The sequence below is a fragment of the Lithobates pipiens genome, unplaced genomic scaffold (assembly GCF_037356315.1).
Source record: "Lithobates pipiens isolate NorthernLeopardFrog02 unplaced genomic scaffold, aLitPip1_a1.2 Scaffold_8, whole genome shotgun sequence".
In the NCBI taxonomy this organism is placed as follows: Eukaryota; Metazoa; Chordata; class Amphibia; order Anura; family Ranidae; genus Lithobates; species Lithobates pipiens.
In genome coordinates this window covers 315574470-315592407 of record NW_027507903.1, presented here as the reverse complement: position 1 = coordinate 315592407, position 17938 = coordinate 315574470, and the positions used below count along the sequence as shown (strand labels likewise).

The 17938-nt window shown below is 45.3% G+C and overlaps 1 protein-coding gene across 1 annotated transcript; it reads left to right on the top strand.

Annotated features, from left to right (window-relative positions):
• The first annotated feature begins 13515 nt into the window (after positions 1-13515).
• Positions 13516-17637, top strand: DUSP1 (dual specificity phosphatase 1). The gene is made up of 4 exons (XM_077472797.1): positions 13516-14161; positions 15351-15499; positions 15807-16026; positions 16531-17637. The coding sequence occupies exons 1-4, from the start codon at positions 13792-13794 to the stop codon at positions 16899-16901; spliced, it is 1110 nt and encodes a 369-aa protein (XP_077328923.1). The 5' UTR covers positions 13516-13791; the 3' UTR covers positions 16902-17637.
• Positions 17638-17938: the final 301 nt, after the last annotated feature.

The window sequence follows — 17938 nt, the reverse complement described above, 5'->3', positions numbered from 1 at the left end:
TGGGGGCCTCGGCTTATACTCGGGTCGGCCTATACTCGAGTATATACGGTATACCAACAGGAAGGTCACCAACCACAAACAATGTATGCAGTGCTTAGCAATCTAAGTAAAGCAGCATCAGGTGAGTGGTGATGTCACTGCTCATATCAGAAGGAAAATGATGTCATACCTGTAAAAATAATGCAATATAGTCTCTGCATATTCTGTGCCATGCCATTCAAGCAATGATTTCGACATTATGATGTCTCACCTTTACATAACACATCTAGAATATTCTCAGCAAAATCACATGATTTATATGGAAAGTGTTAGCATAACGGAAATAAAAACATATTTGGATATAGGGCTATATAAAATTATATCTGGAAAATTCTCAGCTAAGTGTCATGTGATCTTAGGGGTTTGTTCACACCATTTCCACTTAGCTGCTCTGATCTGCAAAGATCAACACAGACTCGGTGTAAGGGCATATATAAAAAATTTACTCTGTGAGCAGAAAGAAGCAGACTTCACACCTAAATCAATCTCACGGTCTGCATCCCTGTGCGATTCCGCCACGTTCCCGTGCTATTTTGCAATGAATGGGCTCCAAGTCACACCAGAACCCAGCGGTGCATCCTCTACTTTTTAAAAACACAATGCACCAAATCGCATGGTACTGCAGTACCAATGCCATTTGGTGCCCGCAAACACACTGCATTTGTGATCTGCATTTGGGGTACCGTCAATAATGGCAAAGGGGCGATTTTGAGTCTGGTATGGGAAATGCACATGAGCTTTTCCAGAACTGCATTCTGGTGGGAAACGGCCCTGAGTGAAATGAATAAAAGGAAGCCTCTTCAGGGAATATGTTACACTGTATCTTGTTTGTATGTTATTTGTGTCTTTTTATCTTCAGGACCACTCTGTGAAATGTTACTATGGAGAGCAGTGCTTGTAGATACACTCACTAGAAAGGAAAGACCTTGCTGTGTTTAAAGGTCAAAAATGCTTAAAGTGTATCTAAACTCAAGAACAAAAATGTATGTATTGCAGCTTTTATTATTATACAGCATTTATATAGCGCCAACAGTTTACGTAGCGCTTTACAACTTGAAGCTTACCAGTCTTTAGATGTGGTAGCTGAATTTTTTTTTTCACTTGTTTTTTTCCCCTTTATTCTAACCTGGTAATGCTCCCTTTAATGTAATTCCTGTCCTAGGGTGACAACTGGTGGAACAGTGGCCATCCATTTATCACCCAGCTCTTTCGACAATAGTAAATTGAACGTTCGACTGACTTTTGTCATAGGTGGTGGGTGGAGAATTGTTTGCTGCACAGCACCTGCATCCAATCAGATACCATTACTGTTCAGGTATTATGAGAGCCACAGGTGCCAGCTGTCAGCATGGATAAAAGAATCTGTTAGAACTATATACAGTATCTCACACAAGTGAGTACACCCCTCCCATTTTTGTAAATATTTTATTATATCTTCTCATGTGACAACACTGAAGAAATGACACTTTGCTACAATGTAAAGTAGTGAGTGTACAGCTTGTATAACAGTGTAAATTTGTTGTCCCCTCAAAATAACTCAACACACAGCCATTAATGTCTAAACCGCTGGCAACAAAAGTGAGTACACCCATAAGTGAAAATGTCCAAATTGGGGCCAAAGTGTCAATATTTTGTGTGGCCACCATTATTTTCCAGCACTGTCTTAACCCTCTTGGGCATTAAGTTCACCAGAGCTTCATAGGTTGCCACTGGAGTCCTTTTCCACTCCTCCATGATGACATCACAGAGCTGGTGGATGTTAGAGACCTTGCGCTCCTAAGTGAAAATGTCCAAATTGGGGCCAAAGTGTCAATATTTTGTGTGGGCCACCATTATTTTCCAGCACTGTCTTAACCCTCTTGGGCATTAAATTCACCAGAGCTTCATAGGTTGCCACTGGAGTCCTCTTCCACTCCTCCATGATGACATCATGGTGCTGGTGGATGTTATAGACCTTGTGCTCCTAAGTGAAAATGTCCAAATTGAGCCCAAAGTGTCAATATTTTGTGTGGCCACCATTATTTTACAGCACTGTCTTAACCCTCTTGGGCATTAAGTTCACCAGAGCTTCATAGGTTGCCACTGGAGTCCTCTTCCACTCCTCCATGACGACATCACAGAGCTGGTGGATGTTAGAGACCTTGCGCTCCTAAGTGAAAATGTCCAAATTGGGGCCAAAGTGTCAATATTTTGTGTGGCCACCATTATTTTCCAGCACTGCCTTAACCCTCTTGGGCATTAAGTTCACCAGAGCTTCATAGGTTGCCACTGGAGTCCTCTTCCACTCCTCCATGACGACATCACAGAGCTGGTGGATGTTAGAGACCTTGCGCTCCTCCACCTTCCATTTGAGGATGCCCCACAGATGCTCAATAGGGTTTAGGGCTGGAGACATGCTTGGCCAGTCCATCACCTTTACCCTCAGCTTCTTTAGCAAGGCAGTGTATTCACTTTTGTGAGATACTGTATGTTGTCACGATGCCCTGTCACAGTGTAAGAAGGGTTTTAGGTCACCCAGGATTCTTAGGCAGGCTGAAGAGCTCCAGGATGCTGACTTCATATGGAGGTGACTGGGTTTTTAGTTTCCTTCATGGTTGGTAAAACTTAGTTTGGGACCTGGAGATTGGAGATTTCAGAGATTTGGGAGCAGGGTTAATTTCGTCAACGACAATATTTTCATCAAAGAAATTAATACTATTTTAGTTGACTAAAATATGACTAAAACAAAAACAATTCAGATGAATAAAATGCGACTTAGTCAATAGCATTTTAGTCAAAAGACTATGACTAAAACGAAATTGAAATTTGACATCAAAATTAACACTGCATTACCACATAAGAATAAGTAGGGGGCATCTACGAAGCTGCTAAAAGAAAATAAATCTTACCTGGAATGGGGAGCGGGTACCTGGTTTTGACAGGTATCCACTCCCCCCCCCCAAAAAAAAGTGTCAGTTGAGGGTGCAAGCAAGTGGAGCTTCCACGTTTAAGTGGAGCTCCGCTTTACAAGCTGGGATAGGTGTATAAATGTAGCAGGGGAGTATGTTGAAAAATAAATACAATTTCCACTCCTTGCAATTTGTTCTATTATTAAAGTCCAAAAGTCCCAGTTTGGCTACACCTCTTGTATAAACATAACTTATGATGTCTTGTGGTCTTATTTTGTTATGGTATGGTTAGGGATAAAACGGAATGAAGCAAAGTAAACTATTTATTTTACACAGTATTTTCAACACTCGTGAGGTGATTTCCCTGGAAAGTGTTGGTATATGATGGAATGAATAGAAGTAATCTATATATTATACAATAAATATTAAACACTTGTCAAGTGATTTCTATGGAAAGTGTCAGTATATGATGGAATAAATACAGCCAGTGGAAGTAACCAATACATTATAGATATATAAACATAACCGTTCCTGTCTTCTGTGGTGTTTTCTATGGAAATGTTAGCATATGATGTTATGAAGTGTATATATATATATATATATATATATATATATATATATATATACGTATATAGATATATCTATATACATATACACACATATATATATATAAAAAAAATATATATATATATATATATATATATATATATATATATATATATATATATATATATGTATAAAAAATACAGAATGTATGTGCGTGTGTATACTGTGTATATACACTCACTGGCCATTTTATTAGGTACACCTTGCTAGTACCAGGTTGGACCCCCTTTTGCCTTCAGAACGGCCTTAATTCTTCATGGCATAGATTAAACAAGGTGTTGGAAACATTCCTCAGATATTTTCGTCCACATTCATATGATCGCATCACGCAGTTGCTGCAGACTTGTCGGCTGCACATCCATGATGTAAATTTCTCATTCCTTAACATCCCAAAGGTGCTTTATTGGACTGAGAATTGGTGACTGTGGAGGCCATTGGAGTACAGAACTCATTGTCATGTTCAATAAACCAGTTTAAGATGATTTGAGCTTTGTGACATGGTGCATTATTCTGCTGGAAGTAGCCATCAGAAGATGGATACAATGTAGTCGTAAAGGAATGGACATCAGAAATAATACTCAGGTAGGTTGTGGCTTTTAAACGGTGCTCAATTGGTACTAAGGGGCCCAACGTGTGCCAAGAAAATATCCCCCACACCATTACACCACCAGCCTGAGCCGGTGATACAAGGCAGGATGGATCCATGCTTTCATGTTGTTTACACCAAATTCTAAACCCTACCATCTGAATGTCACAGCTGAAATCGAGACTCGTCAAACCAGGCAACATTTTTCCAATCTTCTATTGTCCAACTTTGGAGAGCCTGTGTGAATTGTAGCCTCAGTTTCCTGTTCTTAGCTGACAGGTGTGGCACCTGGTGTGGTCTTCTGCTGCTGTAGCCTATCTTCTTTAAGGTTTCATGTGTTGTGTGTTCAGAGATGGTATTCTACATACCCTGGTTGTAATGAGCAGTTTTTTTGAGTTACTGTTGCCTTTCGATCAACTCGAACCGGTCTGCCCATTCTTTTCTGATCGCTGACATCAACAGGGCATTTTTGTCCACACAACTTCCGCTCACTGGATATTTTCTATCATTCTCTGTAAACCCTAGAGGTGATTGTGCATGAAATTCCCAGTAGATCAGTGGTTTCTGAGATACTTAGACCAGCCTGTCCGGCACCAACAACCATGCCACATTCAAAGTCACTTAAATCCCCTTTCTTCCTCATTTTGATGCTTGGTTTGAACTTCAATAAGTCGTCTTCATCATGTCTAGATGCCTAAAGGCATTGAGTTGCTGCCCTGTGATTGACTGATTGGCAATTCGTGTTACCAAGCAATTAAACAGGTATACTAATAAAGTGGCCGGTGAGTGTGTGTGTGTATATATATGGAAAGGCCAGTATGGTGGCCTGGAATTATGGGTGGAGCCCGGTGGAGTATATAACCAGCCCGTTCGCCTGGCTCCCTCGTCGGTTCCGGTGCGCGATATCTGATACGTCAGAAATCAAGGGCCGACTATCCACGAGACTTTACAGTGAGCCGGGTTCGTGAGTTCCTACGTTTTCGTCCGCCTCGTGTCGACAAAACCTTGTCGTTCATCAGCGTCCGTCCGGTCGCCGTCTGAGTCGCTATACTCTAATCGAAAGTTTCGTTGTCGTACAACACGTCTGGGCCGGCTGTCGCAGGTAGGGCTTCGGCACCCTTTTCGTTTCATGTGTTATTAAAGTCACGAAAATTAGATTCCTGAACTCACGAACCACTCACTCTAGGTCACACGAACGGCTTAACCGCGACACTTGTATTCGGTACCTCACTGTCACTACCCCTTCTTCGTAGAAGTCGTTGTCACCTTTTCGATACATGTCGTTCGTGCCAACTGGCACTTCGTTTCGCAGCACGTCGTTGCTAAACCGAATGACTCTTGTTGTGTTCGAACCGATCGAACCATCTCGAAATCACAGCCGTCTGCTTGTCGCGCTAAATTGAGCAGTCCGGGCAATGTCAATCTCAGGTTGTTCAAAAACCAAAAAAAAAAAAAAAAAAAATCATGTCATACCGTTTGTACTATGTCCGTCATGTCATTTCCTTTCATGTCAATCATTGCAGTCACTTCAATCATGTCAGTCGGTGATGTCGGATCATTTAATTTTCTTTGTCATGGCATATCATTTCTGTCACTTATTACGCTCCAATTCGAATCTCATCGCATTCCTCATGCATCGATTCGTTCTGGTGCGCCCAGCTGCACGCCTCATTTCAGTACCCCCCCCCCTTTTTGCCTGAGCTCCACGTGGCAGGGTCCCCCCCCCCTGCCTGATCTCCACGCGGCAAAGTCCCCTCCCCCCCCCTGCCTGAGCTCCACGTGGCGGGGTTCACCCCTCGCCTGAGCTCCACGTGGCAGGGTCCCCCCCCCCCCCCCCCGCCTGAGCTCCACGTGGCGGGCTCCACCTCCGCCTGAGCTCCACGCGGCAGATCCCCCCCCCCCCTCTCCCCTGCCTGAGCTCCACGTGGCAGGGTTCACCCCTCGCCTGAGCTCCACGCGGCAGGCCCCCCCTCCCCCCCCTGCCTGAGCTCCACGTGGCGGGCTCCACCTCCGCCTGAGCTCCACGCGGCAGATCCCCCCCCCCTTTCCCTCCCCTGCCTGAGCTCCACGTGGCGGGCTCCACCTCCGCCTGAGCTCCACGCGGCAGATCCCCCCCCCCTCTCCCCTGCCTGAGCTCCACGTGGCAGGGTTCACCCCTCGCCTGAGCTCCACGCGGCAGGCCCCCCCTCCCCCCCCCTGCCTGAGCTCCACGTGGCGGGCTCCACCTCCGCCTGAGCTCCACGCGGCAGATCCTCCCCCTTTCCCCTCCCCTGCCTGAGCTCCACGTGGCAGGCTCCACCTCCGCCTGAGCTCCACGTGGCGGGTCCACCTCCGCTTAAACCCCGCGTTCTATGCGCATCTGCGTGGAAAAAAAAAAAAAAAACGGGGAAGGGAAAAGGAAATTTTGCATCTACGACGCAACCAAGTCACGTCTCTGTCGCCATACGCACATTATTCTAAGTTCGGTTGTCTGCTCGTTTCATTTATGCAGCTCGTTTCAGTTATGTCTTTCTTCACATTTTCCAGTCTTACCTCCACGATTTAGCTAGACATCTCTCTGCAGGCATAGGAGTCTCATACAAACTTACCTTCATCTCCTCAGATCAGTCGAGTTTTCAGTAGGTCCAACCTGCACCGGGTCGGACGGTGCCTCCTTAGGTAAGAGAATCTTCGGGAAGGGAAACGCCCACAAGCGGTAGTACCCTTCTCAAAAAAAAAAAAAAAAAAAAAAAAAAAAAAATTTGCTTAGGAGTCTCCTACGAGTCTTGTAATCCATGTCACCCTCTTAGGTTTCGTATAGGAGAAAAACCCGGTCCCAGGGATTAATAAAGCTTACCAAGCCCGGATTTTGCCACCATGTCCCAGGCTGGCAGCGAGGACTACACGGCTCCGTTGTCTCCGTCTCTTTTCTCAGAGAGCGGCAGCCAAAGGTCCTTCAGAACATGGACCATCCCCAGGCTGACGGCCGAGTTGAGGCGTAGGGGCGTACCCTTCCCAGCTACAGCCAGAAAGGCCGAGCTCTTCAGGCTCCTTTTTCCTCCCCCAGCCGCGGTTGAGGATAGTGCCCAGCAGGCCTCCCTGGGCTCCATCGCGGCCTCCATCACGCAGCTTCACACGCTGGTGTCATCCCTGACGACCTCAATGTCAGAAGTTCAGAGTCGGGTGGCCCTCCTCGAGACCCGCCCAGTCGTTTCTCCTCCTATACCAGCTTCACAAGCAGTGGAGAACACCAGCGCAGGTACCCCCGGGTGTACACCAGTAGTGTACCCTTCCCATTTAATATCAGCCAACATCAGGAAGGACATCCTAGAGGGAAAGGACGTCAATCTGGCCTCGCTACTGATATCCATTCACGAGCTGGCAGAAAATAAAGCTTATACTTGGGGGGACGTGTCGGTGGTCCTCAAAGCCAAAGACCCCAGGCTGGACAGAAAGCTGTCAGTCACCGAGTTCACCCTGGCCTTCGGCATGCTGAGGGATGTCATCTGCTCGGCCTCCCCCGGCAGAAGGGAGGAACTGGATCGTTACCTCCACGTAGTAGTCGACCTGGGGTACAAATACGGCGGTTTCGCTTTTTATGACTATCACCGCTCCTTCTCCGCTAAGGCGGCCGCCAGGCTCTCTCAATTTCAGTTACCTACGGATTGGAGTGCCTTGGACACCGAGTTGTTCTGCCGACACTTCGCAGGGCTGCGGTCTCCTCTTTGTGCCATCTGCCAGTCAGCTACTCACACCGCGACTTGGTGTGCCAGCTCGGTGGCAACCCCGCCTGTAGACGGTCCATCAACCTCAGGTTCTGCCCAGGCCCTACCAGCACCGGCACGCCTGCCTCAGACAGATAAACTGGGGCGCCCGGTCAAGACCTTGGGTGGCGCAGCCATCTGTAACAACTTTAACAGTGGGTCGTGCAATTTCAGCCAGTGCAGGCTGCTCCATGTATGCTCACGGTGTAATAGAGCTCATCCCAGGCTCATGTGCGAGCTTAAGCAGGCTAGGAAATCATGACTGAGCCGGGTCAACGTGTCGTGGCTCGGTGTCTACCTCGCCAATCACCCCACCCCCTCACTTGCCACCTACCTAGTCCAGGGCTTTACTCAGGGCTTTCATACAGGACTTATTTCCCTCCCTCACCTCACACACGAGTGCCAGAACCTGCGGTCAGCAGCCACCGACGTACAGGCCATCGACCAGCTGTTACAGGCAGAACTAGACCGGAATTTCATCATAGGCCCTTTCACGAAGCCCCCATTTAACACCTGGCGAGTCAGCCCTATTGGGCTTGTCAAGGGCAAGTTCTCAAATAAACTTAGGTTGGTCTACGACTTGTCAGCGCCTTATTCTTCCTCTGTCCCCAGTCTTAATTCTCTTATCCCCTCCGAGGAGTTCTCCCTCAAATACGCGTCCGTAGACATGGCCATCCAGGCCATTCTCAAGTCAGGCACAGGTACATGGCTCTCCAAGGCCGACATCTCGGACGCCTTCAAGCTCCTTCCTATCCATCCATCTCTCTGGTGCTGGCATGGCATCAAATGGAGGGAGCTCTACTATTTTGCCTCTAAGCTGACCTTCGGGTCCAAGAGTAGCCCCTGGCTCTTCGACTCGTTTGCGCAGGCTCTCGAATGGATCTTGCTGCACGTAGCCCAGTGCCAGGGAGTCATACACTACTTGGATGACTTCCTGCTGGTCGAGTCACCTGGCTCCCTTCCAGGGGATTTGGATAAACTAAGGGTGGTCTTCAATAATCTTGACGTCCCGATTGCTGAGCACAAGGTAGAGGGCCCTGCGCAGGCAATCACCTTCCTCGGGGTCAGCTTAAATACCAGCACTATGCAGGCCAGCCTTCCCCCGGATAAACTAAGCCGCATCAGGTCGGTCATGAGGGACTTCACCCGCACCAGAACTTGTACCAAGAGGCAGTTACAGTCCCTTCTCGGTATGCTTAATTTTGCCATGCGCATCATCCCTCAAGGTCGCGCTTTCATATCACGCCTGTTAGTCCTACTGTCTCATTCACAAGACCCGGAGCATATCCTCAGCCTGGACCCCGCAGCTGTAGCAGACCTTGCCATGTGGGAAGAATTCCTGACGTCCTGGAATGGCGTGTCCCTCTTCATTCCCTCCGTGTCCTCCTCATCGCCGCAGGTCGTGACCGACGCAGCGGCCTCCACGGGTTTTGCGGCAATTTTTGGCCACCTCTGGCTTGCAGCCCCTTGGCCTCCTCAGATACTGGCTATTCCGGGCTTCACCGAGACGTCCTCCCTATTTGAATTGTACCCCATCGTAGCCGCTGCCCATACGTGGGGCCGCAGTTGGTCCGGTCAAACAGTGACCTTTTCAACGGACAATCTCGCCACTGCGGAAATCATTAACAAAGGCAGGTCCAAGTCTCTGGAGATTATGTCCTTCCTGCGGCGACTGGTCCAGCTCTCGTTATTGTTTCAATTTAATGTCCATTGTGCCTTTATCCCCGGTAAATGTAACCGGGCAGCGGACGCCCTTTCCCGCTTTAACTTAGTTTCCTTTTTTGATCAGGTGCCCGGAGCCGGACCAACGTCAGCAGTTATCCCGGACTGGTCTCAACTGACCCTGGATTAACCCCTCACCTAGTAGCCGCGACTCAACTCATCAATCACTCCCTCGCAGACAATACCCGCAAGGCCTACCAAACAGCCTGGAGGGCCTTTAACCGCTTCTTAACGTCTCACTCCACAGAGACCTCCCGGGTCAAGCAAGTTCTGGCCTTCGTTGCCCATTGCCACTCGGACTTGGCGCTATCCGTCAACACGATCCGACTATACCTGGCCGGGGTACAACATTTTACGTCCCTCCAGGACCCCGCTGAACCCTCCTTGTTCACTTTCCACGCCATTCGGGCCGTCATGCGTGGCATCCAGAAACGCCAGCCTGCGGCCTCCCTCAAACGCTTGCCTATCACAGGAGACATTTTCAGAAACATGTCCGATATTTTGGCCACTGCACCTTTCGGACTCCACACTAGTACCATTATACAAGCAGCCATACACCTGGCCTTCTACGGCTTCCTGCGGCCAGGCGAGTTTACCTCCAGTAGCCCCTCAGCTCGCACGCTATGCAAGCACCACCTGGTCAGGCACGGAGACCATTTCATCCTGCATATAGCAGTGTCCAAGACGCAACAACTTGGCCCGGGGACGGACATACATTTTTATAAAACCAACAACCGCTGGTGCCCGGTCGCCACGCTCACCCGCTTGTTGACCCTTCTGGCCGATCAACCAGGAACTGGCCCGCTTCTACCATTCCACGGTAAGCCACTGAACGCAGCCCAGTTCATGGAGCATGTCAGGATACTCCTGAGCATCCTTCACCTCGATCCGGCTCACTACTCCGGACATTCGTTTCGGATCGGAGCAGCTTCAACTGCCTCTCGCCAAGGGGTCCCGGTCCACATCATCAAAAAGTTGGGTAGGTGGAAATCCGCCTGCTTCGCCCGTTACATACCCAATCCGCAAGTAGAGATGGCCCAGGCCTTCATCAAGCTCACCCAGTAACAAACTCGAATCAATAAAGGCATTCCCTACCTGTATGTTTTTGCCCCCTTATTTTGGTATACCCTACGTTAGGCCAGGGCACACTTTCAGGTCCGGTTCAAGTAAGCGAGTTTTGTGTTATCCTTGTTTGTCATCCTTATCCGTATCGGTCAGAGGGCTCTGGGCCATAAATGGAAAGGCCAGTATGGTGGCCTGGAATTATGGGTGGAGCCCGGTGGAGTATATAACCAGCCCGTTCGCCTGGCTCCCTCGTCGGTTCCGGTGCGCGATACCCACCCACCCATCCCCTGTCAGGGCATTTCTCAAGCATTATACTCCCGGGCGAGTACTCATTTCACTCCATTTCATTTTCATTTCATTCATTACTCATTTCTCTATCAAGGGTATGCCCCCTTATTTTGGTATACCCTACGTTAGGCCAGGGCACACTTTCAGGTCCGGTTCAAGTAAGCGAGTTTTGTGTTATCCTTGTTTGTCATCCTTATCCGTATCGGTCAGAGGGCTCTGGGCCATAAATATATATATATATATATATATATATATATATATATATATATATACATATATTAATATTATACACTTGTTTGATATTTTCTGTGGTACGTGTATATGGTGGAATGAATACAAGTAATATAGATATATTTTACACTTGTGTGGTTTTCTGTGGTAGGTGTTGGTATATTATGAAATGAACAGAAGTAGTCTATATATTGTATATATTTTACACTTGTCAGGTGTTTTTTTTTTTTTCTGGAAAGTGTTAGGCCGCGTACACACGCGGGGACTGTTCGCTGAAACTGTCCGCTGAAACCAAGTTTCAGCGGACAGTCCGCTCGTGTGTGGGCTTTCAGCGGACAGTTTCAGCGAACAGTCCGCTGAACAAGGTTTTTCGGAAATTCCGAAAAACTGTCCGCTGAAACCTTGTTTCAGCGGACAGTCCCCGCGTGTGTAGGCTTGTTCGTCAAACAAAGTTGCGCACATGCTCAGAAAGGATTTTCACGCCGAAAGTTATAATGCAGTGTATAGGACGTCGTATTTTTCGTCCCGTCGTACGTGCCGTTCATGTCATCGCGCACGGTTTCAGCAAACTGTTCGTCCGTCGTGTGTGGCCATGTCCGTCCATGCTAATTTTGAGCGGACTGTTTGCCGAAACTGTTTGACGGACAAAGTTGGGCGAACAGTCCCCGCGTGTGTACGCGGCCTTAGTATATGGTGGAGTAAATAGAAGTAATCTATATAATGTATACACTTTTCCGGTATTTTCTGTGGGGTTAGCATATGGTGGAAGAATAGAAGTAGTCCATATGTATTATATATATATATATTATACACTTGTCAAGTATTTTCTATGGGGTTAGCGTATAGTGGAAGTATAGAAGTACTCGAAGTATAGAAGTACTCCATATATTTGATATATTATACACCTGTCAAGTATTTTCTGTAGTGTTAGGGTATGGTGAAAGAACAGAAGTACTCTGTATATTTGATATATTATACATTTGTCAGGTATTTTCTGTGGTGTTAGGGTATGGTGGAGGAATATAGGTACTCCATATATTATATTTATACACTCGTCAGGTATTTTCCGTGGTGTTAGAGTATGGTGGAGGAATATAGGTACTCCATATATTATATTTATACATTCGTCAGGTATTTTCCGTGGTGTTAGGGTATGGTGGAGGAATATAGGTACTCCATATATTATATTTATACACTCGTCAGGTATTTTCTGTGGGGTTAGCGTATGGTGGAAGAATAGAAGTACTCCAAATAATATATACTGTAAATTATACACTTGTCAGGTATTTTTTGTGGTGTTAGGGTATGGTGGAAGAATAGAAGTTCTCCATAAATGATATATATATTATACACTTGTGAGGTATTTTCTGTGGGGTTAGCCTATGGTAGTAGAATAGAAGTACTCCATGTAATATATACTGTATATTATACACTTGTGAGGTGTTTTCTGTGGGGTTAGCGTATGGTGGAAGAATAGAAATACTCCACATAATATATACTGTATACTATACACTTGTGAGGTATATTCTGTGGTGTTAGGGGTATGGTGGAAGAATAGAAGTACTCCATAAATTATATATATTATACACTTGTGAGGTATATTCTGTGGGTTAGCATATGGTGGAAGAATAGAGGTACTCCATATAATATATACTGTATACTATACCCTTATATATATATATATATATATATATATATATATATATATATATATATATATATATATATATATATATATAGAGTCCTGTAAAGGCTGGTTTCCCAGCTCAGCCCAGTGTGAATATATTTTGGAATTTCTGGATAAACTATGTTAGAAATGCCATCATGTGAAGAAAGAAGTAGATGAGAAGTATACAGCAGTCAGTCCTACTCCTATGTCCTGACAAGAGCCGAGTGTGCTGTGGAAGTTTTAGGCGGGCTGCTCCAGATTCCAGGCTGGGAAGGGAGGGAGGGGGGCACATGAGCTCACGTTGCTCCCATTCACATTCCAGCTTTCTGAGTGAAATTTTTCTGAAAAGCCTCCAAAATGCCTCCATTGAATCATTCGTGTATGTGTGTATGCTCTGAGGAGAACATTGCGTGCCTCGTGTGTCGGCTCGGATCTCCCCAGAGCAGAGCTGCGGCTGGCTCAGGGTTACAGCAGTTTATTTCCTGCCTGGGCCGGGCCCGCTCTGTGTATATCGCTCTGTTTGACTTTGCAGCTTCGGCCGACGTCATTGCTCTTGGCTGAACACAAGGGGGGCGCGTCTACAGATGGAATGATGTCACCGTGAAGCCACGTGGTACAAACCATTCACAAAAAAGCCAGCCTCCTCCCGCTCTGTATAAATAGGGAGCTCGCAGAGCTCGGGGCAGCATTGAGCTCAAGCCAGCCGGCCAGGAACAGGAAACAACAGCAAAAGTAACACAAGAAAGACAAAACACGCGGCTGGCTTTGGCTTGAAGACTTCATTTGTTTTTGTTTTTATTAAGTTGATTTCTTTTTAGACAAAGTTGCCTGTAAAGGGCAGTAACTGCAACAGCAAGGAGAGGGAGTGATTTTGTTACAAGCCGAGCAGTGTTACCTCGAAGCAGCACGGATTCCTATCTGTCTACCCTTCTGAGCGGAGTGTGTCGCCTAGCTATGGTCAATATGGAGATAAGTGGCATGGATTGCAGCACGATGAAAGCCCTGCTGGCAGACAGAGCACACAAACTGCTCACCCTGGACTGCAGATCGTTCTTCTCCTTCAGTTCTGCCCACATCCTGGGCTCCAGCAATGTCAGGTTCAGCACTATAGTCAAGAGGAGGGCTAAAGGCAGCATGGGCTTGGAACACATCATCCCCAACGAGGAGCACAGGGCCCGGCTGATCGCTGGATTGTATGAGGCTGTGGTACTGCTGGATGACAGGACCTACGAGCTAGACGCCATCAGAAAGGACAGCACCATGATGCTGGCTGTCAGTGCCCTGTGCAGAGACCCCCGAGGCAGCAGGATCTTCTTCCTAAAAGGTATCATCATCAGTCCCTTCTAAACCTGCTCTTTCCCTCTTCTAGATCCACCACTTAACCCCCCCCCCCCCCCCATCGAGACATGTAACCAATAAAGGTACATGATCCTTTGTTAGCTTTCCCTCTTTAACAATACAATTATCCCTTAAATCTCTTGGATCCAATTAAAGCCCCGATTGGGAAAAAGTAGAAAGATGATTCCTTCCTAAAACCTAACATTTCCCCTCTTAAAAAAAAAAACCTTGCATCTATTGGGTTTATTTAAAGCCCCAGTTATGAAATATCAACCATTACGTAGGAAGATGATTCCCTCCTAAAACGCGCAATAAAGCCCCCCCTCCTTGTATACAATAATCCCTTATTGGGTCCATTTAAAGTAGCCCTTGAGAAACGTCAACCATAAAAGTAGGAAGACTATTCCCTCCGAAAACCAGTGATAACCCCTCCCCTACTTGTATACAATAATCCCTTATTGGGTCCACTTAAAGTAGCCATTGAAAGTAGGAAGATGATTCCCTTCTAAAACCTAGCTCGTCCCCCTCTTTTATAATCCCTTGCATCCATTGGGTTCGCTCAAAGCCCCCATTAAGAAATGTCAACCATAAAAGTAGGAGGATGATCTCCTCTTAAAACCTGTGATAGCCCCCCCCCCCCTCCCCTCTTTAATACAATAATCCCTTATTGAGTCCACTTAAAGTCCCCCACATTGAGAAACGTCATCACAAATGCATGCGTCCCTCCCAAACTTGTCTTTGTTAGCTCTTCCTCTTTCGACTATACAGTAATCAATAGCTCGTTATCAAGGTCAACCACAAAGGTACATCGATGCCTCCCTAAAACTTCTTTTTTTTTTTTTTTTAATACCACAAACTCTTATATCTCTAAGGCCACATTGAGAAATGTCAGCCAATAAAGGTACATAAATGCCTCCCACCTAAAACTTAATAGCTCTCCCACTTTTTAATACAACTGTCCCTTTAAAATCTCTAAGCCCACATTGAGAAATGTCAGCCAATAAACATACATTGATGCTTCCCTCCTAAACTTTCCTTTGTTAACTCTTCACTCTTTTCTTACACATTAATCCATTCCATCTATAGGGTCCACTTAAAGCCTCCCCTACTGATAACTGTCAATGAGCTCCACAAAGGATACCATTTAATGACTGTCATTTTGTTTTCTCTTTCAGGTGGCTATGAAGCATTTTCCTCAGAATATCCTGAATTCTGCAACAAATGTTCTCCCCCGACAGGACTAAGCCTGCCCCTCAGTGCCAACTGTGTACCAGGCAGCGCCGATTCCAACTGCACCCCCTGCAGCACCCCATTATACGATCAGGTCAGTATTCCCTTGTGTTGTAAGAGTTAAAATCCCCTGCCAAGCAAGCTGTCCCTCCCTCACCACTCCCAGCCAGCCAAGCACTAAAACAATAGTGAGCTGTAAAGCACCAGGCCAATTGTACTTCCCCAAACACAAGCCCTGATAATAAGCTGTGTTTACACTTTTATTCCTACGTGGCTGAATGCAAGATGTACACATAACACAACTTATCATATTTCAAGCCTTCCCTTATGTACCTATGATTAAATTATGTATAAATGTATTTCCAGTTGATTAAACGTTTCTGTTTTAATTGTTTTTACAGGGAGGACCAGTAGAAATCCTGCCTTTTCTCTACCTGGGAAGTGCATATCATGCATCAAGAAAAGATATGCTGGACACCCTTGGCATTACCGCCCTGATCAATGTGTCTGCCAACTGCCCTAATCACTTTGAGGGACACTACCAGTACAAGAGTATCCCAGTGGAGGACAGCCACAAAGCAGACATCAGCTCCTGGTTTAATGAAGCCATTGACTTCATAGGTAAATATCTTGAAATTGTTACAGAACAATAAACCTAGTATGGAGAATACATATAATTAATACTGATTAAAATCATCAGGTACTTTTTAGAGCCTGAATTTAACAGTAGGACTATATCAAGGGTTAGCATTTTGCATCTCAGATTAGTTTTACCCTTTTTTTATTTTATTTTTATTGGAGCTCTGCTAATTTATTTGTGCCAAATTGACGTTGTAAAAAACAAAATAATGCCAAAATGTTTGAGGAGTAAGGAAAGCGCACCGTTTCTTGTATGAAAGCAGCACTTTCGCTAATAGACAGGCAGAATAAAAAAAATAAGCATGTAGAAAAAGTGTTAGTCAGTTACTGCCCCCTAGTGGCCATCAACATACATTGCCAGATTCTGCTGTTTGCTTTTGTTAGATAAATGTTTTAGATTCCACAGTGTTTTTTTTTTCTCAAACTGACGCTGTTTCCGTATCATTTTTACAATATTGATATTAACCTGTTTATTTTATCTTTCAGATTCAGTGAAGAATAACGGTGGCAGAGTGTTTGTGCACTGTCAAGCTGGTATTTCACGTTCTGCTACTATCTGCCTTGCTTATTTGATGAGGACTAATCGTGTAAAGCTGGACGAAGCTTTTGAGTTTGTCAAGCAGCGAAGGAGCATCATTTCCCCAAATTTCAGCTTTATGGGACAGCTTCTTCAGTTTGAATCTCAAGTACTAGCACCTTCATGCTCAGCAGAGGCTGGAAGTCCCACAATATCAGTTTTGGACAGAGGAACATCCACTACTACGGTCTTTAACTTCCCAGTTTCTATCCCTGTTCACCCTGCAGCAAGCTCACTGAGCTACCTTCAGAGTCCTATCACTACATCACCAAGTTGCTGAGGGGGTACAAGCTAAAGCACACGGGACTGTGTTATACAAAGTGCAATAATTTTTAAGAACTTTTAATGAGTACATTATATTTTTTTTTTGTCACTTTTAAGCCATCATCGTCAACCAGGCGTGATGTGTTTGCAAGCATATGAACTGGTGAAACCACAATTAGCTTAAAACTGACGTGACATGTCAAAACTTTGAGTGTCTGTGCTAACCACTAAGGATTTCAAAAAAAGACAGGTCACCATTGCCTTTTTACGTCTGATTTTTGTTTGTTTATAACCTCCGTTTAAGGGAGGTTCGACAGTATTTCCATTCCTGAATTTTTTGTACTGGTGAAAGTGAAAGAGAGACTGCTGCCTATAAACTGTAAAAACGAAATGTACGTCCTATTATTTATTTTACAAGCTTCGTCCTGCCTTCAGAAGCCTAAGATTTCAGCTTTTTTTTTTCTTTTTTTTTTTTTTTTAAACGAAGCAAAGGAGAAATACCTCAGTATTTTTTTTTTTTTTTTTGGTACTGTAATTCCTGTTTGTAATTCAAGACCAGCTTCAGTTTCCAAAGCACTGATGAAAAAAAAGCACTAGGCCGAAGCCTTCTGAGTTTGCTGACGACTGTATATATGCTATGATTTTATTTATGATGCAAAATAATATATTTCTTCTCCTGGGAGAAGACTTTTTAATACAAAACTATGACCTTTTTTTATACAGAATAGAATAAATTATGACTTTGTACTTAATGTTGCCTCTATGTCTTGCATTACTTAAAAAAACAAAAAAAACAAAACAAAAAAAACTCACACCCTCAGTTTTCCCTTAGCAAACACAGCCCAAAATTATATGTGGAAGTATCATTGTTACAATACAACCCTGATCTTAGAAAATAGTGCAGTATAAATATTAAAAATGGAATTGAATGAGTCACTAAGCCATGAATGTTGGCACAGTAGGTTCAAGTGTGATTACACTTTGGACCTGATTTAGAGAAATATAGCCATTAAAGTTTAACCACCTTGCCTTCCTAAACACATTTTAAGGCTG